Source organism: Ranitomeya variabilis, chromosome 3 (assembly GCF_051348905.1).
Source record: "Ranitomeya variabilis isolate aRanVar5 chromosome 3, aRanVar5.hap1, whole genome shotgun sequence".
NCBI classification, from domain to species: domain Eukaryota; kingdom Metazoa; phylum Chordata; class Amphibia; order Anura; family Dendrobatidae; genus Ranitomeya; species Ranitomeya variabilis.
This window is the reverse complement of record NC_135234.1, coordinates 662490709-662516210: the sequence shown is the minus strand read 5'-3', so window position 1 is coordinate 662516210 and position 25502 is coordinate 662490709. Positions and strand designations below refer to the sequence as shown.

The following is a 25502-nucleotide window of genomic DNA, read 5'->3' as shown; positions in this document are numbered from 1 at the left end:
TGCAGGGCTGTGCAGTCGGTAAGCCAAACCTCGGACGCCTCAGTTTCCATGACACCGACTCAGACTCCACCTAAATGGACACTGACTCCACAGGCCTGGTTTTCAGTGCTCCGCTCCTCTTCAGTCGTCTGACTTCATTTTTGACTCACTGGATCACACTGGGCTTTCTGTATGAAGTCGTTCACATGATCAGTATTTGGTCAGTGTTTTACCTCAGTATATGTAAGCCAAAACCAAGAGCAGGTCAAAAATACAGAAGTGATGACGTGTTTCTATTATACTTTCTCTAGTCACCTTCCACGAATGCATACGGAGGTTGCCTCTTTGCCCTGATGGGGAACAGGAAATAAGGAGAGGTTAAAAGGCCCTCCCACCTCCCACTTACCAGTGTCTTTCCTGTTCCCCATGGGACAGAGAGAGGTTCCGTGTGCTGTGGTGGCCGGCAACCACAGTACCTTTTTTCTAGGCTTTGCCTCTCCTAAGCCGGGCAGCATGTGGTTGCTTCCGCCTCCCCTTCTTGCTGCTCCTGTCGTTCCGCTCGGCGGTAACCTCAGGACCTCCTCCTGGCCTTCCCGCACCCCCTTGAGGGTAAAGCAGGCCAGTGATCCCGACCGGAGTCCTCCCTGAGTTCTCTGGTCTCCTCTCCCTCCTCGCGCCCAGCCGGCGTCCAGGAAGTGGTCGCGCGCGTTACTTCCGGGTCAATCTGTTCCATGGAGCGCAACACTTCCACCGGCAGCGCCTCGTGCAAGACGCTGTTCCTCTGCTCTCGGACCAGGAGGGGAGGAGGGAACATGATTGTCGCTGGGGGGCAGGGACCTACTTTTTTAGTATAAAACCTGCCTGAAAACGTTGCAGGTAAGACTGTGCTTCGGTATGGAAGGCAATACCTGCCTTGCGCCTGCAGAGCCCAGCGCTGCCCCTGCCACAGTAAGTGTGCAGGGATGGGTCCTTACATAGATAGCCTAAGGGGTCTCCCTATTTTTTCTGACACTACTCTCCCTCTCGTTCCAGGGAGACAAGTCTACCCCTAAAACTGCTATAAAGAGGAAGTGTGCCATCTGCAATATTAAATTGCCCTCGTTATGGGACAAAAAAACTCTGCCAATCATGTACTGATAAAATAGTCCGAGCAGAGCAACCCTCCCTATTGGAAGAGATCCGCTCACTTGTTAAGCAAGAAGTGCAGTCTTCCCTGGCAGCTTTTACCCCTACCCCTCCACCAGCTTCTCTAGGGAAGAAAAGGAAGATTCAGGTTGAGGACTCTGAATCAGAATCAGACCTCTCCTATGCTTCATCCTCTGGTAGACGAGAAGAACCCATGTCACCTATAGCCTCTGAAACCAGGAAATATCTCTTTTCCTCGGATTGGATTGAGGATCTAGTATCTTCAGTACGCAGCACTATGGGGTTGGAGGAGGAGTCAGAACCTCAGTCCATTCAAGACCAGATGTTTGGCTGGATAACAAAGGGTAAACGTGTGGGGTTCCCTGTACACTCTAATATACTCTACATGATCTCTCAAAGAGTGGGAATCTCCGGAGAAACGCCTTAGTATTCCCTCTGAGATGAAACACAGATTCCCCATAGAAGGTGATTCTGTTAAATGGGACGTTCCCAAGGTAGACTCACAAGTGGCGAGAGTTGTGAAAAGAACCGCCCTTCTTTTTGAAGATTCTTCACAGTTGAAGGATCCGATGGACAGGAAAATTGAAAGTCTCTTGAAAAAATCCTGGGATACTTCTACGGTAGCCTTAAAAGCTAATATTGTGTAGCTAGAGCTCTATCCCGCTGGTTAGGGGAACTAGAGTCCCACATATCTCAGGGTACCTCCAGAGGTGAACTGCTGGACTCTCTACCTAGCCTCCTTACGGCTACTGGGTTTTTGGCTGATGCCTCCATGGAACTCATCAGAGTTGCTGCTAGGTCCCTGGTACAAACTAATTCGGCTAGGAGAGCTCCCTGGCTCAAGATGTGTTCTGGTGACATCACCTCCAAAGCCAAATTATGTGCTATACCCTTTAAAGGAGACTATGTCTTTGGACCTTCTCTAGACGAAATCTTGGAGAAGGCCACAGACAAGAAAAAAAGATCCTTCAAGCTCATTCTAGAGAACTGGAACGGCCATCCCAGCTCTTTAAACAAAAGGCTACAAACTCCGGGTCGAGTCAGAGCCTCCCTAGCGCGGTGGGTAAGCCTAAGAAATCTCCACAAAGGTGTCAGCTGGACTCAAATCCCGCTAACTACAATCACAACAGATGCCAGCAAGAGGGGCTGGGGAGCGATGGTAAACAACATTCCTTTCCAAGGACTCTGGGACCATCAGGAAGTCGTCCAACTACAGAGAACTAAAAGGTGTAGAGGAGACCCTTCTAGCAGCAGGTCGAATTATCATGAGACAACATGTTCGGGTATATTCGGACACTATGACTGCAGTTGCTCATATCCGACACCAGGGCAGTACAAAGTTCAACAACTTAAAAAATGTCTCCACCTGAATAAACTCCTGGGCAGAGAAATACCTACTGTCTCCTGACAGCGGTCCACTTGAAAGGCTCCTCCAATACCCAGGCAGACTATCTGAGTCGTCAAGATATACAGCCAGGGGAATGGAGCCTGATCAGTCGAAGCTTCAAGATGCTTGTGGACAGATGGGGTCTACCGGAAATCGACCTCTTCGCATCTCGTCAGAACACTCAGGTCGAAACCTTCTTCTCTCTAAATCCCAGGGACAGCTCCAGAGGAGTAGATGCTCTAGTCCAGAAGTGGAATTTTCGCCTGGCCTATGCGTTTCCACCAGTCCCAATTTTGGCGGAGGTTTTACCGAAAATCCGAGAAGAACAAACTCCGACTATATTAGTAGCCCCGTTGTGGCCAAAAAGGAGTTGGTACAACCTGATCATCGATCTACAGGTAGACGGCCCGATCCAATTGCCAGTAGAGAATGACCTACTTTTGCAAGGACCCATTTATCATCAGGATCCCCAGAAATGGAATCTAGCGGCATGGTTACTGAAGCCCAGGTGCTGAGAGCTAAAGGGCTATCGGACCCAGTAGTTGCTACACTTCAGAGATCAAGAAAACCAGTAACCAATGCTATTTATAATAAGGTCTGGAAGAAATTTTCATCTTTCTGCTTTCCTAATCTACCAGATCCCCTCTGTCCAAATTTGTCGCAAATTCTAGATTTTCTACAGAAAGGCTTAGAGATAGGCCTCAAGCCTAGCACATTAAAAGTCCAGGTCTCCGCTCTCAATTCTATTTTCGACCGGGATCTGGCAGGTCATCGCTGGATTAAGAGGTTGATGACGTCAGCCTGCAGAATGAACCCTAAAACGCAGTCACTGATTCCCTTATGGGACCTTAATTTAGTACTCCAGGGGCTTACAGGTCCACCATTTGAGCCCTTATCCTCTTGTTCTCCGCAAAATCTTATCTACAAAACAATCTTTTTGGTGGCTATAACCACGGCAAGAAGAGTAGGAGAACTTCAAGCCCTATCAATAAGAGAGCCCTACTTGTCTATTAGGGATGACTCCTTAGTTCTTCGTCTCGACCCTTCCTTTCTTCCAAAGGTAGTCTCCAAGTTCCACCGCTCTCAGGAAATTATCCTACCTTCTTTCTGCCAAAATCCAGCAAATGCAAAAGAAGAAAGATTCCATACTCTTGATGTCAGACGTATTGTACTACATTATTTAGAGCAATCCAGCTCTTGCAGAATCGATCAAAATCTATTTGTCCATCTCTCTGGACAGAATAAAGGGAAAAAAGTAGCCAAAAGCACTATTTCTAACTGGATTAAGGGGACTATAGCAGAAGCATATCTCGCTCAAAACAAAACTCCCCCAGTGGGGATCAAGGCCCACTCAACTAGATCCACTTCGGTCTCCTGGGCAAAAAGAGCAGGTGCATCAACAGAACAGATCTGCAGGGCAGCTACATGGTCTTCGTTATATACTTTCTCCAAGCATTATAGATTGGACATCTTGCCCAACAAAGACTTAGTCTTCGGCCGGAAAGTTCTCCAGGCCGTTGTCCCTCCCTAGCGCCAAATTAGTTGGTATTCCTCCGTATGCCGTCGTGGAAGGTGACTAGAGAAAATAGAATTAGACTTACCGGTAATTCGGTTTCTAGGAACCTTCCACGACTGCGCTAGTTCCCTCCCTATATTCCTGGACAAAAATCTGGGATTCAAAGGTAAACCGGTGCTATGGTTTTCAGTTATAAGTCACTGGTAAGTGGGAGGTGGGAGGGCCTTTTAACCTCTCCTTATTTCCTGTTCCCCATCAGGGCAAAGAGGCAACCTCCGTATGCCGTTGTGGAAGGTTCCTAGAAACCGAATTACCGGTGAGTCTAATTCTATTTTTCCTCTGATTGTTCCACTCCTGGTTTTGGCTTAGAAATACTGAGGTAAAATACTGACCAAATAATGAACGTGTGAACGTGGCCTTACAATGTAAGTCTGTGGAGTCCTGTGTGCACCTGATTATTGCTGCTTCTAGTTACAGACTAAAAGCAAACCCTATATATAGTCTGATCCTTTAGAAGAGTTTCACTCCATGGCTGTGTTCACACATTGCATTTTTGCTCTGTTTTTTTTTCTTTTCAGCGTTTTTTATTCAAATTTTCAGCTGCGTTTCACAATACAAAGTCTGAGATTTCGGAAATCTCATGCACACAGCTTGTTTTTTTTTTTCCTGACTCTTTTTCCATAAGACATTGGTTTTTGGAAAATACAGCATGTCAATACTTTCGGTATTTTTGCAGCTTTTGTCACCTATTGGGTAGCGCAAAAACTAAGCAAAAAATAGGCAGGCATCAGGTTTTACTGCGTTTTAGGTTGCAAAACCTGTTGAATTTGATTTATTTATTTTTTTTACGCTAAACTTAATGAGCATGCACTAGAGACAAATGTGCCCTGACAAAACCGAAGTAAAAAAAAAAACACAGTGAAACCATATAAAAAAAGGCAGCAAAAGCAATATGTGAACATAGCCGAATGCTTCTTGCTAACTATCATGCTTCTCAGCATTGCAGAAGCAAGAGCAAGTCGGCGTTGGTCATGGTTCATATTACATTTGTAAACTACCTTCTGTGTATGTGTCTGACTCAGAGGTCAAAATATCTATATGGTCTCAAGCCTTTTTTTTTTTTTTTTTGTAAAGCATACCCTGGGCTGATATGCAGCAACATATCTTATTTTTCCTGTGAAAGGACTCTATTGGAGACAGTGGTTATAGGCAGATGTTGCAGCCCTTGTCTGAAGTATGTGTCTGGAGATCCTTGTTCACACAGCTTAGGTTATGTTTCCTTGTGAAGACCTGTGAGCTGTGTTCTTTACTAATACTTCTCTATTAGTGGAAGAATCTGTACACTGGGGTATATTTATCACAACTGTCTAATTCTTAATCTTATGCCATACACATTACATGGCTATCAGCTGAACGGTGGTTCAGCGGATCATTAGGCCGGCAGCCATCTCAGCCGGCACGCTCATACACAGGATTTGTTTGGCCAGTTGTCCCTATGTTCTTTATAAGAAAGCCACTGCCAGACATATCTCTGGGAGCAGAATACGCTCATCAGTCTAAGATCGGACATGGCGGATCAATATTTCCTCCGGGGCTCCCATCCACAGTAGGCTGTCGGCCGTACACATCCTTATCGTTGAGCTGGGCCAACATTGGCCTAATGACTTTTGGAGGCCTTAAACTTTAAGATGTGCCACATATGTCCGTATATTTGTGCTGTTTTGTAAATCTATCTAATATTACGGCTGTCCAGTCTTAAGTTTACACCATCCATTGGATTACTTTGTGTCAGAAATGGGCGTCTCAATTCTGTGCCCTTTTTTTGGCCATCATGTCATATGTTAGGGTGGCCACCAACTCATTGTAAAAGTTGTAAAAAAAAATTGTGTGTAAAACACATCATATGGTGCAAGTCATTAAAGATATTGCGTTTGGACAAACTACGGCAGGGTTCTGGCACAGTTAGCTAGATGAATTTACCACTGTATGTGTCCGCTCTCCTTCAGTAGTCACATACACCAGACCGGAGCGGTGTTGACTTATATTCACACACAGCAGCAGATTTTCTCTCTGAATTTCGCTATAAAGCATTGCAATGTGTGAAATTCGTGGCTTGTTTTTGCCCCGTGGGGTCGATGTTGTAAATTGCTATGGAATTTCCATGTGACCATCTGAGCCAATTCTTTGAGAAATTGGTAAAATTTTGATGGCCTGGAAACAAGTTGGGTCTGTCTGCTTTTGTTCTCCAGCTCAGACTGACTGTCATGGAGCGACTCTCCTGCAAGTAGATACAGTTTCTGTTCCTGTTTTATTTTTTCTGCCGAACGATTTGTCTTCAGAATAATAAGCCTGAAATTGGTGAGAATGGCTCCTTAGTCCATGGCGGTGTCACACAGCGCCTCATCACCTTCCGACTTGCTGAACTAATTTGATTTCTAGCTGAGAAAAGAAGTTCATTTCTGGGTCAGACCGTATGGTGTGTGTAATCCGTTAATACATAAATACGAAGATTTAGAATCGGATTATAAAAGTAGCATGTATTGGTGTGTGGAGTGTAGAATCTGAGCTCGGACCGACTGCTGCGCAGCTAGTTTGCTTTTTGGAAATGTTGATTTGTGATAATCTGCAAAGTTTTATAATCCCCCACTGTTCGCAGAGGATAAAATTGCAGTGAAATTTGTCATTTCATAGTCATTTTTGTGAATCCTCTTTACTTATGGGCAGACTTTATTCATTTTTTTATTTGACCGATCGATAATTAGTCAAAATCTAATTTCTATACACTCTCTCCTATTCACTTATGTCTGCTCCTGACAGCTCCTGGTGATGAGCGAACGTGCTCCCACAAGGAGTTATGTGAGCATGCTCAGGTGCTCGAAAAATGTGTCCCCCCTATTCTGGAACTCTCTACCCAACATATCAGACTCTCGACTACAGTGGAAACCTTCAAAAGGAACCTGAAGTCCTACCTCTTCCGACAAGCCTACAACCTGCAGTAACCACTGATCCGCCAAACCGCTGCATGACCAGCTCTACCCTCACCTACTGTATTCTCACCCATCCCTTGTAGATTGTGAGCCTTGGCGGGCAGGGTCCTCTCTCCTCCTGTACCAGTCGTGACTTGTATTGTTTAAGATTATTGTACTTGTTTTTATTAAGTATACCCCTCCTCACATGTAAAGCGTCATGGAATAAATGTCGCTATAATAATAATGTCTCAATGGCTGTTCTACAGGCCTGCTTGTGTTGCGGCTGTCAAACAGCCATGAGACATAGAGCGCAGGGTCTTGAACATATTATTCGAGCACATCAAAATCACCCGGTTAGCACCCAAGCATGGTCAGATAACACCGTATCCGAGCACGTTCTCTCATCACTACTCCTGACTTCAGTTTCTGGACAGAAAGTAGCTGTCTGAAAGCTACCATGGAGCTGCTTGTCCTGTCACTTGGTCACCTCCTCCCTCTCTGTCATACATGGTGAGAACATTCCTTTCGCTGATTGGCCTGATCTTCTCCTCTAGGGTTGTAATAGACCTCAGCCTAGCTGGCGGCCTGGCACATATGTGCATGACAAGAAATCTATGAAAATCTGCTGTTACTGAAGAATACTGCCAGTGTGTATTTCTTTAAAATGGCTGACCAGTGTTCAGATTGTCAGCTCCGCAATCAGTATTCAAGGGAGCACATGCCTTGCACTGAAATGAGCCCTAGCTGGAGGCCACGTTCACACGTTCAGTATTTAGCCATTATTTTCAATCAGTATTTGTAAGCCAAAACCAGGAGCGGAACAATTAGAGGAAACGTATAATAGAAACATATGCACCACTTCTGTATTTATCACCCACTCCTGGTTTTGGCTTATAAATACTGAGGTAAAATACTGACCAAATACTGAACATGGACTAAATTTTTAAAAATCTGGTGGGTATGCAGATTAAGTGCTTGGAGCGCCACAGGCAGAGCCATGTGGTCCTGTACACTTTTTCTCCAACATTTTCACCTTGTAACTCCACCCCTGCTGCATTGATTGACAGCACTGAGCTTGGATGTGAAGCTGCGGGAATAATTGTGCTTTGGGCTGCTTGGCCTCTAAAGTTGCTCTGAGCACCTCTGTTACACGTATGACCATAAAGAATGTTGTCTCGTTTAGTACAACGTGTCCTAGGACCTGGGTTTAATTTTGTATTGTATAGGATTTAAAGAAAAAAAAATAAAAGGCATTTGCACAATGCATGTTACTCTTTTTTTTTTTTTTTTTTTTTGTAACCTGTTGAGTGCAGTGGAGAAGACCATGTAATATAGATATTAAAACAAAAATCAGAATAAGCACAGAAAAATACCAAGGCCGAGAAAGGCAAGAGCCCTGCTCCCTACATAAATGCATATATGCAACAAAGTATATGAGCTAGTGTAATACTCCTACAATATACCAACACCAAAAGACATGGAGTACAAAAAACATAAGATAAAATAAAAACCAAAATAGTTTATTACATCAAATACCCATACAAAAAATGATAGCCAAATAGCAGGGCTATAAATAGGAGAGGGGAGTAAGTATAGGGAACCTGCTGGCACAGCAGGAGGAGCGACGAGTAATACAGGTAAAGTAGCCAAGGGTGAGAATAGCAACCCTAATCAAACGGGTAAATGTGGGGTCATGAAACCCTAATAGGTGAAAAGTAAAGATACTATAAATAGATACCATAGACACTGCCTGATGTGGCAAGTCCCCGAGAACCCCACATATCCCAGAGGTTAGCTACAACTCACCCATAATAGCCAATAGTGTATAGGTCCTCCCTCTGTGACCCCTTGACACGCGTTTCGCGTAGATGTTTCTTGGCTACTTTACCTGTATTACTCGTCGCTCCTCCTGCTGTGCCAGCAGGTTCCCTTTACTTACTCCCCTCTCCTATTTATAGCCCTGTTATTTGGCTATCATTTTTTGTATGTGTATTTGATGTAATAAACTATTTTTGTTTTTATTTTACCTTATTGGTGTTTTTTGTACTCCGTCTTTTGGTGTTAATGTAATATAGATAGGAGCATGCTTAGTTAAAAAAAAAACAAAACGGAATCCGTCGCTGGATTCCGTCATTTGACGGAACCGGCGCCCATAGGCTTCCATTCGAGCAAACGACAGCGACAGATCCTTCGCTGTCCATTGTTTCGACATACACAAAAAACATTACTTTGTCCGTTGTCTCCGGACGCCGGGCAAACCATTTTCGACTGATCCGGCGAACAACGGATGAAACATGAGTCCATCCGTCGCAATCCTTTGCGAATACAAGTCTATGAGAAAAAAAACGGATCCGGCAGCATCAATCAGTCAAAATTCGACAGATTGCGACTGATGTGTGAAAGGGGCCTAACACAAACCTAGCTTTTCTACGGTCAGTGATCTCGCTATAGAAGCTGATGACCTGGTAGTAACCAACAGCTCATGTAATAACACAGCATACTGACACTCTGGTCATCATTTTAAACATTAAAAAAAAAAAATCACTTCTCCCTGTGGTTCTAAGATAGAAACTATTTCCAAGAACCTGTGTTGGAGCGGCTTTCTGTGGACTGACACATAATTATTTTGCAGTTTCTACCCTAGACCCATGCTTTGGAAGTGCTATAATTTACTGCACAGCTTTCTTATTGAGTTCTTCAGATGTGATACAATAAGAGCCCAGTTACGCTGAGGGAATTTCTAGCCATATGGTACTAGCAGAAAAAAAAGACCTAAATTTTCATGTCACTAGTGTTTTGTGCAATACTGGCTGTAGGACGGCTTGGAGCGTCCCAGCAGAATACTTACATTTTGCTTCTAGCAGCTCTGTGCAGAAAACCTTGTAATGAATCCCATACTTCATAGGGCCTTACTGCGAGACTTATCGGCTGTTTCACCCCTGCGTCCTGTCCACTCGCCATCCAGAAATAAATTCACTATCATGAAATCACGTCACCTTTTTTGGGTTTGCACTGGAGCATCTGGAGTTGGTCTTCTCCTGCACAATGATCTAATTGCAATCCTCATGGGGCGGCTTCTGATCAGTTAGCTTGTCATCACACTCACGATAGAAAGCAGTGAATCAGTTTTATAGTCCCTCTCAAATCATCCAACTTGTGCGATGGATATAACCAGGAGACTGGGGAGCCGCCTGCGGTGCTCACATTCTTACCCGATTGTGTCACCGCGCTTGTAATATTCTGCTGGTTCTGCAAGAAGTTCAATGATTGCTAAGTATTTGTGTTTTAGGCTGATGAATAGCCTGCCATAGCAATGGATTATTATTCTGTATATGGCCAATATTTATAGCGGCTAGTTGTCCAATCAGAGATGACCAAAGCTTTAGATTTTTCCCAAAATCACAGTTACACCAAGGGCCCTGAAAAGTTGTGAAAAATACTATGAGCTTTCCTAGAATTGTGTCCATCCCCTTTCACTTTCTGTAACACAGACCTAGCTTTTGTACTGTCAGTGATCTCACTATAGAGACTGATGACCTGGTAGTAACCAACAGCTCATGTAATAACACCGCATACTGACACTCTGGTCATCATTTTAAACATTAAAAAAAGGTCCAAAAATTATCACTCTTCTTTTTTGTGATCAAGCAAGAGACTTTTCTTTGTAAACTACCGACACAAACTGTCAGTGTCACTGTTAGAGGTAAGCTCATTCTGCTGTGACCCCATTGTTTCTCTTGCCAGAGGCAAAGGAAGCCAACTATGGCATGTACTTGGTGGTACTTCTGTCTGAAAAGCTGGTGCCAGTGGTGGTGATGCTTCCACATTCTTGGCTATGTTATGTTTTTTTTTGCTTTCACACTTCTTGTCCATTGCCATTGCGCATATTTCTCTTAAAGGGGTTGTCCACTATTTGGACAACCCCTTCTCATTTCCCATTTTTGCCCCTGATAAAATAAAACCAATTATACTCCCTTCCAGTGTCGGTGCTGTTTCAGCGGTGTCAGCATTTGCATTCCCTTGGCTCTCGTGTACGTGTTATGACACGTATGCCCGGCGCCCAATCTGCGCTGGCGTTACTGTCCCTGCTTTAAAGAATCCTAAAAAAAAGGGGGGAATGACTAGCTAGAAAATACTCATGTATAATCTGTGTATGGGGTGCATAGGCTAGGGACAGAGAAAATACATGGGGAGAGAGAAAGGCCTCAATGGATGAGCAAAAATGGGAAGTGAAAATATGGTGAAAAAGAGAGATGTGTGTCGCAGTTAAATGTCTGGATTTTGGGGAGTTTTCTTTTGTATTTAAAACAAACCCCACCAATGATTCCCCCCATCACAAAACGACTGCACATGAAATCCGAAAAATTATGTGCGGTCATCAGTCACTGACACTAATTTCATTTTTTTTTTCTGTAAAAACTATTGTGTTGCCTTTCTACTGCTTTCTAGTGAATTAAGAAAGGCAGAAAAAAAGCACCGTATCACTGATCAGTCCTATATTTTGTCTGCCACTGCTGGCATCTCTCATATTACTCGCCTTATCGTTTGCATCTTTGTATTATTTGAAGACTACTGCAGTTATTCAACAAATTAGTGTCTAGAATGTTTGTATAATGTCTTCGGACTTTCTCTTCCTATCTTTATTGCTGGCTGTGAGCTCCAATGTCTTCTCACTATTCTAAAATGGCCATAAGATAAATGCTGCATTCCCTGCCTCAGCTTTTATGCATACTAGTCTTTCTTGATAGGCTGTGCTATATCCGGTGATTTGATAACTGCAAAGCATTATGAGAAGGCGCGCATGGTCACGCTCAAGGTCATACCAGCCTTCTGTGGTTGATGCAGTCCTCTGCAATGTGAAAATTGGTGGTGGGCATTTTTTTGGTGCTTCACCCAAATTGCCAGTTGTTTCATCAGGACCTGCAAGTATCATAAAATGAGATTGAGTTTAATTTGCGTTGAATTGATTCAATCATCTCTAGTATCAGTGCAAGGCAGGGAGCAGGACGCCTCGACTATATCTTTAGATGATCATTTTGAGTTTAGAATCATTGCTAACAGCTAGGAAGATGGTGACAGCCACAGCTTTGATCATGAAAGAAATTGCTTGGAGGCGGTTCTGTTCTTCCCCCAGAGGCATGGCTCCCAACCTGTCTCCAACTATTAAACTGTAGTTTGCAGATTACCCCTTAAGGAAATTGCTTTAAGGAATATTTGTCCTCCCATAACTTTATTGCGTGGGCTGTGTCCTTCTATACCTTTTTAAAGTATTTCTCTCTCTAGATTTCTGGATGCAAACTATATACAGTATTAAATAAGTCTCTTAGACCTGATAAGACTGGTGTACTTACATTGAAAAATTCAGTTTTCTCTTCATGCCGTTTACCGATTGGATTCTAATATTATTATTATTATATATTTTTTGATGCATAGGATGCAGCAATACCAAATGTTTGTATTTTATTTTTTTTTAGTGATACATCACTGGAGTCAGGGTCTGTTTCCCTACATTATGCTGCTCTCAGATGAGGTAGTAAAAACCTGATGACAGATTCCCTCTAATGACGGGTTATCCAATTGGTGGACGACTTATTTAATTTTCATGGCAAGGAATTGCTTAGCATTCTTTTGCATTTCGTCTGATTATTCTTCACAGCAATCTAAAATGAATGCAAATTGCCACGATAGTAGCAAAACCGAAAACCTAAATTTGTGTCTGGCTCACACCTTTTTGCCACAACAGTCCTAATTTATTAGTGATCTGACCGCAGAGCCGCAGGAAGGAGGCAAATTAGTCTATTATGCAGTGAAAACAGTGCAGATGCCGCATACTCTGTCGCTGGGGTTATGTGTCGCCTGATGTAGCATTTCAGGATAGCGCACGTCTTGTATATTGATCAACACACAGGGCTGCGGAAGGAAGTTCATGTGCCCTGTACCGTCCCATTCTAGCACTTCCTCAAACACGCCACATCAGAGGAGCGTGCAGAGAACGATGATCCGAGAGGTGAAACAAAAGGAAGCAAAAGGTCAGTCTCCAAAATGTGTCATTAGGTAAAATAATCCGTTTCTATTAAAATCAACATATTTTACTGCACAGTATTTGCAGCCGTCGTAATGCTTGAATCAAGCTCGTTAATTGTAGGGTGGGGGCACTAGCTACATCCAGAAGGGTCAGATCACACAGACCCACAAGGGTCTCTGCATTTCACACCCTGTTTGGGATGGTAAACTTTTTTTTCTCGTGATACCCCCCCAAAAAAACAGAAAACCAACTAGAAACTATTGGGAAATGGAATATTCATACACTCCCTCACAGAAGTTATGTCGCTTATCCATGTTATGTAAATAAAAGCTTATAACCTGACGTTAAATTCATCCATTGGTTGTATAAATTATTCTTTTGAAAGCTGAAACCCTCCAAAATGTGGTTTAGGTTAAGAAAATTAAATTGGCATCAATGCAGAATTATTGATCAGTTAATGGACACAGAATGGTCAGATTTTGGCAAGGCAAAAGTTTTGTCGCCCACAGAAAGAAATGTGATATTCAAACAAATAATTAACTTAAAATACAAATATATGTTGCATAAAATTGGTGAATGAAGTTGTGGTGCTATTAGAGTCATATTTAATATTTCGTGTGACTTCCATGAGCTTGAAGGACTGCATCCATGCGGTTCAACAATGGTTCATACAATGTATTAATGAAGTCATCAGGAATAGCAAAGAATGCAGTCTTACATGCCTCCCAGAGTTCATCTAGATTCTTTTGTTTTGTCTTCCAAGCTTCCTCTTTCATCCTACCCCAAACATGCTCAACGATGTTCATGTCTGGTGACTGGGCTGGCCAGTCCTTCAGCTCCTTGATCTTTTTTTCCTGGAGGAACTTTGTTGTAGAGATGGATGTATGAGATGGAGCACCATCCTGCTGCAGAATTTGACCCCTTTTATGATTTGGAATATAAGAGGTAGCTAATACTGATTGATATTTTAGGCTACATAAATTCTGCAACAGGAGGAGCACTGCCAGAGCCCTGCAAGATGACCTCCAGCAGACCAGTAACATTCATGTGTCTGCTCAAAATGTCAGAAACAGACTTCCTGTGGGTGGTATGAGAGCCCGATGTCCACAAGTGGGTGTTGTGCTTACAGCCTAACACTGTGCAGGGTGAGTGGCATTTGCCAGAGAGCACCAAGATTGGCAGACTCAACATTGGCACCCTTTGACAAAGGTTGGGTCCTTGGCAAGCTATCAGACACACATTATAACTTAAACCACATCTAACCATCAGCAATTGACCTAAACACTATTCTAATGTTTAGAGATCATGACAGTTACACACGCAACCTTAGACACAATACCCCTCCTATTTATGGCATTAAGATGCATTTGAAACTGAATAATTACCGCATTATCAAAATCAGTTAATGTTTCGTGGACCAATATATACCTTTCCCTCTCACCCCCCTTCCCTCCCCCTTAGTTCATATGATCCCTATTTTTTGTACTACAGTTCTCCTTGGTTCTTCCTTTTTTCTAGGAACCAAGTCATATGTGATGTACCTATTACTGATTCTACTATCTCTGTGCTGACTGTATGACTTGTATCGGTTTAAAACTTAATAAAAATCTATTGGTTAAAAAAAAAAAACATTGACACCCTGTGCTCTTTATGGATGAGAGCAGGTTCACACTGAGCACATGTGACAGTCTGGAGACACCATGGCAAACGTTCTGCTGCTTGCAGCTATCTCCAGCATGACCGGTTTGGCAGTGGGTCAGTAATGGTGTGGAAAGGCATTTCTTTGGAGGGCCGCACAGCCCTCCATGTGCTCGCCAGAGGGACCTTGACTGCCGTTACGTACCGTGATGAGATTCTCAGAACCATTATGATACTCTATGCAGGTGCAGTGGGCCCTGGGTTCCTTCTGATGCTTGACTATGCTAGGTCTCATGTGGCTGAAGTGTGTCAGCAGTTCCTGCATGATGAAGGCGTTGAAGCTATGGACTGGCCTGACCGTTCCCCAGACCTGAATACAATCGAGCACATCTGGGACATCATGTCTTGTTCCATCCACCAACGCCACGTTGCACCACAGACTGTACAGGAGTTGGCGCATGCTTTAGTCCAGGTCTGGGAGGAGATCCCTCAGAAGTACATCTGACGCCTCATCAGTACCATGCCTAGGCATTGTAGGGAGGTCATATTGTCACTTGGAGGCCCCACACACTACTGAGCATCATTTCCTTGTCTTGAGGCATTTCCACTGAAGTTTGATGAGCCTGTAATTTCATTTTTCACTTCACCTCCATGGGATATTACTTTTCATTTACATTAATCATTTTTAAGTTTTATTGTTCTCGACACATTCCACTATGTAATGAGTAAAGATTTGCAACTGGAATATATATATATATCCTAAAAAACAGGCAATACCTGCATGTGTTGCTCTGTTGAGAAGCCGCGAGACATGCAGCTGCGGCCACTTGAGCATTTTTTATCGAGCACGCTGAAATTACTCGATTAGGACGCTAGCGTGCTTGAATATAACACCTTATCGGAGCACACTCGCTTATCACTACTTGAAAACTGTAGTGTAAATGCTCTGCACAGATGAGCGGCAGGCAGTGATGCCTTGCAATATTTCTGTGCTCTCCATACATCTAGGTAACTAGAGATGTGAAGCTATTTCCAGTGTTCATCTATTATTAATGAGCGCCTGAGGCTCTGTAATAACGTACTGATTAATTAAAATGCTTGTCTCGTGTGCATGCGATGGGAGAACACGTATGATAAATGTGCGGTCAGAATCTATAGATATATATATATATTAGTGGTTTGCCTTGTCAGCCTGTTGTGTTGCAGTTCTTTTTTTTTGCCGTATATAGTTGCGGATTAGACTTTGGAAATTCCAGTGGGAACAGTCCTTCTGATTAATTGTATGCTACGCTACCATTAATGGATAGATTAATAATTTGAATCATTCCAATTAATTTTGGGCTAACACATCTGGTTTTTATGTGATGTCTCCTCTTCCCTGAAAAGAGGCGAAGGCGTCAGAAATGAACCTCCTTCAGAATTCCTTAAAGAGGTTATCCTAGGAGAACCCCTTCTTAAGCTAAATGTTGGGCCCCAGCCTTCGGACAAAGTGAGCATGAAGCAGAAGTCCAGGCTGCAGCTGATCTCAGACTTCTTCATCACGCGCAATTCGACAGGAGGCAGAGACTGTGACCCCAGCTCTGATTGGACGCCTTGCATCACATGTCATATCACAGCCCCAGATCTGCGATTGCCGGCACTGCTGGAACGGAGCTGGCACGGGAGAGGAGAATAGATTTATTATTTTGATGGGGCCGAGCATTTAGTTTTAGAAGGGATTGTCCGAGTAGTGGACAGCCCCTTTAACCCTGCGTCAGGTGCAATAGGCCTGACATGGACACCCCACACTTTTCTGTTTCCCCACTCCTCTCGAAGGCGGCAGGGGCTCCTGCCATTCCTAGTACCTTCCTACTTTTTTGGTGCTGCTTGAAACCCTCCCACTCTGCTGTCCTTACGAAGAGAAGGTGGCTTCTCAGGCTCTTTGGGCCTGAAGGTTCTCACTTTCGAAGGTTTGTACTTTGTTTTTATTTTTTTTTATCACAATTATTTTGTTCGTTTTGTGACTGAATAATGTAAAGTTTGTGGATATTTCATAGAAATAAGTATGGTTTCCTTACAAATAAGAGGGTTTTGGCTGTAGTTGCGAAATGTGGGTACTTTTTTCTTATTACGTTTGATTAATGTTTGTGTTTTTTTGCATCTGATTGTGTGCTCTATTTTAGTACAGCCCTATGAATTTGGGAGTGCCAGAGATGTGCCTGACCCAAGGTTAAGATTTTGTTGGCCCCAGGGGCAGGACCTGTGGTAATCGGCTGATGGCCAATGCTGGTTTCAAAGCACAATTGGGGTGGGAGTCCAACTCCTGCAACCCCACAATTGCTGCAAGCAAGGCATCCTAAAGATGGCCATATACATTCGGGAGCTATTCCTCCCAATCCCCCATCCACGTGCCTGCTTGTCCTGACTGATCTTACATGTGTTCTACATGGGGGAAAGAGAAGTAAGCCACTACCGGGCCCTATAACAGCAGCTATTTTGCTGTGAGAAAAAAAAGTATTGGTCATATTGAGATCTAAAACACCCAACCCTTCTTTTTGCTGACATCGGCCAGTGGGGGAAAGATGGGACACCCCTGTATACTTCAGGTGGTCTGCCGGTCCCACCATAATCGAATACTGATGACATTCTTCCAACATGTATGGCACCTCTTGGTCTCCATTTTGGCTGGAGAGCATTTGCTGTCCATGTCAGTAGAGTTTAATAAGTGCATCGTCCATTTCTAAACGCCGTGACCGTCAGAGTAGATGGTAAAGTCATTTTCACTTTCGGCAATTTTGTGTTGTAAGAGTGACTAGTTTCAACTTTTGTGGTGAAAGTTGTGTGGATAAAAGTGACATCTCCACTTCTTATTCTTCTAGTTATTGTCATTTTTTATGTTCTAACCACTTTAAATAATATTGGCTCTGCCTATGTAATCTACTCTTATTAAATGTGTAAAATGATTTTTTTCCCATTACAGCTGTTGATCCAGCCCTGCAGAAAGACCATCGAAACCAAACAAGTGGGTCATCGGCTGTTCCTGCACAATCATCCTCCAAGTACCATAGAGCCAGATCTGGAGGAGCCAGAGATGAACGGTATCGCTCAGGTAAGAAATCCTGCTCTCTTCTGTATACTCTGCATTCGGTGGGGCAGGAACCTTTGTTTTTCCCTCAGTAGGTCTTCTGAATGGGTCGAATATTTACTTTTATGTTCGTACTTACTTGAATACATCCCTACTGGTACCACAAAGTGGAGCTACTGGTATTTTCCCTTTTTCCACCTTTTGGACTATAGTCTGTATTCGGACCACCACCACTGCTGTCCAGGTCTATGGAGCATTTATTGCAGAGGGAAGGCCCTTCGCCTAGTTTTGCTGGACATGGAAGTCATCACACAACTAAACCTGTAACAAAGAGGACACCAGAAATGTGTCACCTGTCAGTTCTCCTGCCTGTGAGGAACAGTGTCTCCTTTCCCAATTGCTCTTTTGACTTTTCTTTTGGATAATGTTTCAGTTCTGTGAGAATTTATTTAGGGCCTTTATTTTTAGAGTCTTTTTTTCTGTTATTTAGTTTTAGTTGCTTTGGTTTGTCTTTTTACCTTGGAAGTCTCCTCTCTTCATTAAGGATTTCTCTTCATGTATTATTTAGTTCTGATTTTGTGATGTTGACGTTATGCACGGCCATTTGCTCGCCTGAAAAAGTTCTAAAAAACATTTCCTTATTTAATGAGCCTCCACTCTGTTTTCATAATTTAACATAAAATCCATTAACTTTTCTTTCTACTACTTTCATTTCATAAAAAGATAAAAGATGAATTTGCTCGGTTTTTAGTATACTGTCAGTTCCAATGAAAATATGTAGCTGTGTAAGCAGAGGTGCTACTGTTTTGATGTCTATTTTGAAATATAGAGGAAAACCCGAGCGTTCAGTGTGGTTTCTACCTGCAAACTAGCCATGGCATAACAGACATTTTACCTTCCAGATATCCATACAGAAGCGGTCCAAGCTGCCCTGGCAAAGCATAAAGAACAGAAGATGGCTTTGCCTATGCCAACCAAAAGGAGGTCCACCTTTGTGCAGTCTCCTGCAGATGCATGCACTCCTCCAGGTATTATGTTTCTCCATTTTTTTTTTATTTTATTTTTTTTTAGGTTGTCCATTACTTTGATATTGATTATCTTTCCTTGGCTCTGTAATAGGTCACGATATTAAAGTAATAGACAACCCTTTTAAATTACAGTATAGTCATTATAAAATACTAGGAATGTCAAGAAAATCTTTGATTAGGTGTTCATCTGAGGACATAGCACTGTGTTTTTCCGAAAATAAGACTGGGGCTTCTATTGTCGTTTGTTCCGAAACATTGGTTAGGGCTTATGTTCAAGGGATGTCTTTTTTTTTTTCCATGAACAACAATCCACATTTATTGTTGAACAACGAGATCAACATTTATTCAAACATGATCATGTTATCACACACTTTTATTGAGCTTTATGGACCTAGGTCTTTTTTCAATCTCGGCAACTATACACACACTGCACATATATATGTGAATATACACATACTGCACTTACGGTACATATATATATTACACACAGTATACAAGTAAATATACACACACGGCACATACGGTACAGATAGTTGCATAGATTGAAAAAAGACCTAGGTCCATCAAGCTCAACCGTTCTCCACCAATTGTACATTTTGTCACTAACTATAAACCACAATATTATTTGTACTGAGGAAATCTTCTAGCCCTTTTTTAAAAGCTGTTCTAGTGTCTGCCATTACTATCTCTGTGGTCGGCATTCCGCAGTCTGACTGCTCTAACTGTAAAGAACCTTTTCCTATTTAGCTGCCAGAATCCCATTTCTTTCAACGGTAATGAGTGCCCCCAGGTGCTTACTATGGTCTTTGGAAAGAGTAAGTCATGTGCCAGTCCATTGTATTGACCACACATATACTGTATACATATAAATATCTTCTTTTTTTTCTAAGCTAAACAAGCCCAAATTTTCCAACCTGTCATATGAGAGTCCTACCATCCCATGTAGTAATCATTTTCTAGATGTGGCCTCACCAGTGATTTATAAAGGGGTAACAGTACGTTGGGATAACAATATTTTATCTCTCTTTTTATACACTATAAAATTTAGTTTGCTTTTGCGGCTACTGCTTGACATTGAGTACTGCTGCTGTGCTTACTTGTAACCAGAACACCCAAGTCCTTCTCCTGTTCTGTAGTCCCAAGTAAGGTCCCACTTAATGTATATGCAGCAATGGGATTACTCCATCCTTGGTGCATTACTCTACATTTATCTACATTACATCTCATCTGCCAAGTGTTTGCCCATTCAGACATCTTATCCAGATCATTTTGTAAAGTCAAGGTCAGATTTTAGTATTCTACATAGTTTGGTGTCATCAGCAAAGACCGACACTTTACTCTCAATCCCATCCACAAGGTCATTAATAAAAAAAAAAGTGAAAAGAATCAGTCCTAGCACCGATCCCTGTGGTCCCCACTGCTTACTATACCCCATTTAGAGAACATACCTTTTATGACAACTTTGTTTTTTTGTCTTTTAGCCAATTCCTAACCCATCTGCATATAGTTTCCCCCCCCATCCCTGCTTTGTCACTTCAGTATAAGGCTGTTATGTGGAACAGTATCAGAACATACCAACCTGTCTAGTCCTCTAGACTCCTGCAGTTGACATCATGGTGACTGGGGGCCCTGAGAAATTGCCCAGTTTGCCCCGTCCTCCTAACACTCGCCCTACATACCATCCTGTCTCCTCCTTAGTTCTGCTAGACTGCTGGATTAAAGGACTTTAGGTGACCATGATGCCACCAAAGGTCCATAAGCATTTTTAACCTCAGAATAGATATGCTGGGGGCCCTAAGAGAATGGGAGCCCTGAGATATTGCCCAGTTTGCCTCCCCCTTCCCCCTGACACTCATTCTACATACCAGTCTGTCTCCTCTTTAGTTCCGCTAGACTCATGCAGTTAAAGGACTTTTGGTGACCATGATGCCACCAAAGGTCCATAAGCAGTTATAACCTCAGAATAGAAATGATGGGGGCCTTGTGGGCCCTGGGCAATTGAACAGTTTGTCATCCCTCCCCAAACGCTGATCCTGACTGTAATTTCAAGCATACTCTAAACCCCAAAACCTGTAGTATCATGCTAGGTCTTATTTTTGGTCTAAACTCTGTATTTTGGCTAAAGATTTCTGTCTTTCTTATGAAAACCTACTATAAATGGTAACATTTTAGTTTACTGTTTCGGGTTAATTTTTTAATGTTCTGTTTGTTGTGATAATTGTAATTTTTATGTTGCCTTTTTAGTGTAAACCTAACAAGGTTTGGTTTGATAGTCTGTCAATGTGTGAGTCATTATTAATTCCTCACCAATCTGTAGAACGATGGCCTTGGAGCACCATGGCTCCTTCATTACAGTACTGAATTGGTAACGGTTCATATGATTGTCTATCATTGAAACTCAGACTAATTCTCAACCTTCTCAAATTTTCTGAGTGCAATTTTGAAATGCAAGTTTTGAGGTTGTTTTTTTTTACAAGTAAACTTTTCCATAAAAGATTAGGTGACAAAAAGCTTAAGTGTTGCACTTCATGGTATTATTGTTTGTAGGGTTTGATACATGTGGCCTCACAATAGGATTTTGTGTACGTGCTGCCAAATTTGGCTTGAACGTACCACTAATATCCCATATCTATGGTGAGATGTAGGCTGCAGCGGGTGACCGTGACCACTGACCAGTTTGTATTTCCATCTTCAGTCCAGATCTAAATCCTCTGTCTCCTGGCATGGTATGTAAGCTTTGTATATCCTCCCTCACAGACACTTCATCCGCCTCCGAAGATGAAGGCTCTCTGAGACGTCAGGCTGCTCTTTCTGCTGTACTCAATCAAAGTTTACAGAATACGGATTCCTGGATAAATAAGTCTATTCAGGGCTCGTCCACGTCATCTTCAGCATCATCTACATTGTCACACGGGGACGTGAAGAGCACCAGTGGATCCTTAGCCGATGTGCTTTCCAATACTCACATAGGTAAAAAGAAAAAAAAAAAATCCTATTGCTGCTTTCTAATGCTTATCCTTTAAGCAGTCATAATATATTTATGTAATTAATGATTTTACAGTTCAGCACTTTGGGAAATAATTCTGGTAAAGTCTGAAAGTATCGGTCAGCAATATGGGGTCTAATGGAGTCATCATTTATATACCAAATACTTATTTGTGCCTGTCTGCTTAGTTATTCAATTATGATTCAATTATTTTTTATTAAACCACATCATAAAAGAAATATGCTAGAAATACCGAACAATGGATAAACCAGCAAGCCAAGCTGAAATTAATAACAATATACTAGTATTTTTATTTTAAAAATAGTATGAAGATAGAAGAAGAAAAAAAAAAGCTTGGGGAAAAAAGCAAAGGTGAGGCGGCGATGGTCCATACTTATAGTCTTGAATTGGTTTGAGTATGTGGCCAAGACTGGAATTCTTCAGATTCCTTAAACAGAAACCAAGAGCTCCATGTTCTGAAAAACTGGTCGGTTCTGACGTGGTCCCAGGCAACCATCTCCTTCATCTTACATAAATATAAATATATATATATATAGATGAAGATGATTAGCCACTCCCAAAGAGGGTACTTCTGAGGTCTTCTGGTGACATGGGATAACCAAACGAGCTGCTTGTATTAAGATGAAGAAGAATTTTTATTCTCAGAGAGGAAAGGCATTGTTAGGTCCTGGTAAACGAGAAATGCCTTATCGTTCCTACCAGGTACACATGAGTTGGCCAATTTATTTTCTAAACTTTCTCAATTTTTCATATTTCTAGTTCAGTAATGCAATTCAATTTTCATATTTTATGTTTGCAAATTTTGGCGATACAGTGTGCTGCCTTATTTATTTGATTATATTAAGAAACGCATTAGACTTTTTTTCAGTGAAGAGAGTGAGCCAGGAATATTTGATTATCGGGGACCATCTGCCCGAGTCTGAACAAACTTTATTATAAAGATCATTAATAGCTGACCACAAAGGAACAATTTTTTTTCACATCGCCACCATATATATGTGTATCAGTACCTATCGCTTTCCACATCTCCAGCGGAGCACAGAGTATAAAGCTAGTGGAGCAGGCTGGGGTTCTGTTCCAAAAAAAAATAAAAAAAAAACAGTACACAGGTAAAGGTGCTTACCTGTCGCGGCCTCCAAACAAATGCACTATCAAGGTGCAGCGGACCCAAGGTAAGATGGCAACTACACAGGTGCAATAATACCGATGAGGCGGCCAGCCTACAATCAGGAATTGGCCACTTGGCACACCAGTGCAGACAAATCAACTGTATGTGGCATGTTCACACAGTTCTGTTCCACCAAGAGAGAATTGTATTATTTTTCTAATGAAGAATTTGTGAATAAAGGTCAAAGCTTTACATCAATCTGGGGAGGATAACTGTTGTATTTTCTGTGTTTTCCAAGCAGTTGTAAATGAAAAGGATGTTCCAATATTCTCCTCCTAGCGGAAGCTCGTAGAGTAGCGACACTAAATGGGAAGGAGGAGATAATTGTGTGTATATAATTTCAGATAGTGTACGGTCTGTCGAGAAAAATGAACTTGGGGATAATTTAGAGAGGGAGATAATTAATAGTGTAGGAGCTAAGCTCCCTTGACCTGTAAGCCTAAGATAGCATCAAGGGGCATCACCCTACTTCCATGCATTAATTGTCTAACATAGATAGATAATTAAGAAAGACCCAGAATGTGTGGCTGTTCCAACCTTTCATAGAAAGACATGTTATTAGAAACTAGGAGAAAGAGGGCTTGCGTTAGAAAATAAACCTAAAAGGGCTGAAATTCTGTCCCAGTACTTGAGCACTGTAGAGGTTTTGGGGAGAGAAAATAGTATAGGAAGCTGTTGTAAAGGGGTCAACCAGAGTAGGGGGGTCTGGCTTCCGTTTCAAGGGTCAACCAGTACTTCCCACCAGTTAAGAATACATGTCAGTAGGGAAGCCTTGTAGAACAATATAATGTCCGGTAATCCCATCCCTACCATGGCTTTAAGTTTAAGTCCAAGTTTACAGCCTGCCCAAAGGAAGTAGATGAACATAGATCATCTGTATGAAGAAAAGTCTGGGTTTGTGGATAGGGAGATCTTGCCTCAGATAGAGGGCACTTGGTGGATATTCATTTTTAATGAATATATTCTCCCAAACCATGACAAAGGAAGCTTACTGCAAGTAGTCAAGTTTGATTTACGGTAATTTTTTATATGGAGAAGAAAAAAGTTTAGGGAATAGAGGGCTTCGTGATTTGCTGACATATATGTACGGTAATATTTGTAATAGTCTAGTAGGTCCATTTAAAAGGGAATGAGTCATTCATGTGAAATGAAACTGGACTGAGAATATTAATATTATGGACCTTAGATTTATGGGTGTCTACTTTATAATTGCTGAAGTCCCCAAAGGTCTGAAATTTTACTACAATATTGGGGAAACTTTATTTTCAGGTTAGACCTGTAGAGAAACAGGTCATCTGCATAAGTAGCTGATTTTCAACTTGTGCCGCATATTAACAGTCCCTAAATAGAAATATTTCCTCTAATAGTTGTTGGCAAACATTCCATAAAAAGTATATAAAGTAATGGGGACAGAGGGCACCCCGTCTATTCCCATTCAAATAGGAAATGGCTGAGAGATTTCTGTTAACTCTGACCTGTGCTACTGGAGTTGTATAGAGACCCTTTAAGCGCACTATTGTATGCTGACCTAGACCTGCGTAGGTTAAGACCAAGCATAAAAAGTCCCACTGGACCCTTTCCAAGGCCTTTTCAGCATCCACTAATGGGAGACATAAATGGATCCCCTTGTGTTTAGGTTAGGAGATCAAGGACAGAGTTTATATAATTTTGTTCTGTCTCTCGCTTTCCTTCTGAGGACAAACGCAACTTGATCCTCGTAAAGCAGAAGGGGAATTTGAGGTTTAAGATGGTTGGACGTCATTTTGGAGAATAGTTTAACTTCAATATTTATTAAGCTTATTGGACTGTAATTACCACAGACCAATGGATCTTTACCTGGCATAGGAATCACGCAAATGTGAGCCAGAAGAGATTGTATAGGGAAATGGGCACCTTCGGTTATGGAGTTAAAAGCTCTCAGCAGGGGTGGTTCCATGGATTGTGACAATAATTTATAAAATTCTGGGATACATCTATCTGGGCCAGGACATTTATCTAGGAGTCTATCTACTCATTATTCTCTTTAGGGATAGAGGGAGAAATATGTTTTGTAAGATATTCCTTCATTTCCAAGTAACTGTTCGAGTCTGAAAGAAAGTTGTATCTACTTTTAATATTCAATAGATTTTCATAATATGCCTTGAACGACCCCAGGATGTCTTCTGTGGAATTAAGTTTTCCTCTTTGTCACGAATTTAGAGATATAATATATGAGGAATTTTGACGTGGGTAGAGTGCCCTGGCCAGTTATTTCCCTTTATTCTCCCCAGATTCATAATAGCGTTTGTCCCTAGCATGTTTATCCTTCTAATTTAATAGACGACGTTGGGCTGTCCAGGGGTTCACGAAACTCTGGCTAAATAGAGTGAATCATAGTGATATGAATCGTGAGAGGCAGAGAAAACGCTGAAATTCTTCTCTCTAGGATGGAGAACTCTCCAAATATCAGACGGGTAAATTGTTGTCAGACTCTACAAACTGCCTCAACAGACAAAGATGACTTACTGGTTAAAAATGTATAGGTTAGCTTCCATTTGGAAACTGAAGTCTCCTCCAAATACGACAAGAAGATTCC

At 42.0% G+C, this 25502-nt stretch overlaps 1 protein-coding gene across 2 annotated transcripts in view; it reads left to right on the top strand.

The window, feature by feature from the left end:
- Positions 1-25502, top strand: part of DIP2B (disco interacting protein 2 homolog B) — a 196761-nt gene that overhangs the window by 107032 nt on the left and 64227 nt on the right. For both annotated transcript variants that reach the window (XM_077297861.1, XM_077297862.1), the window contains exons 3-5: positions 17620-17748; positions 18627-18752; positions 21510-21722. In XM_077297861.1, coding sequence (XP_077153976.1) covers positions 17620-17748; positions 18627-18752; positions 21510-21722 — 468 coding nt within the window. The remainder of the gene's footprint in view (positions 1-17619; positions 17749-18626; positions 18753-21509; positions 21723-25502) is intronic.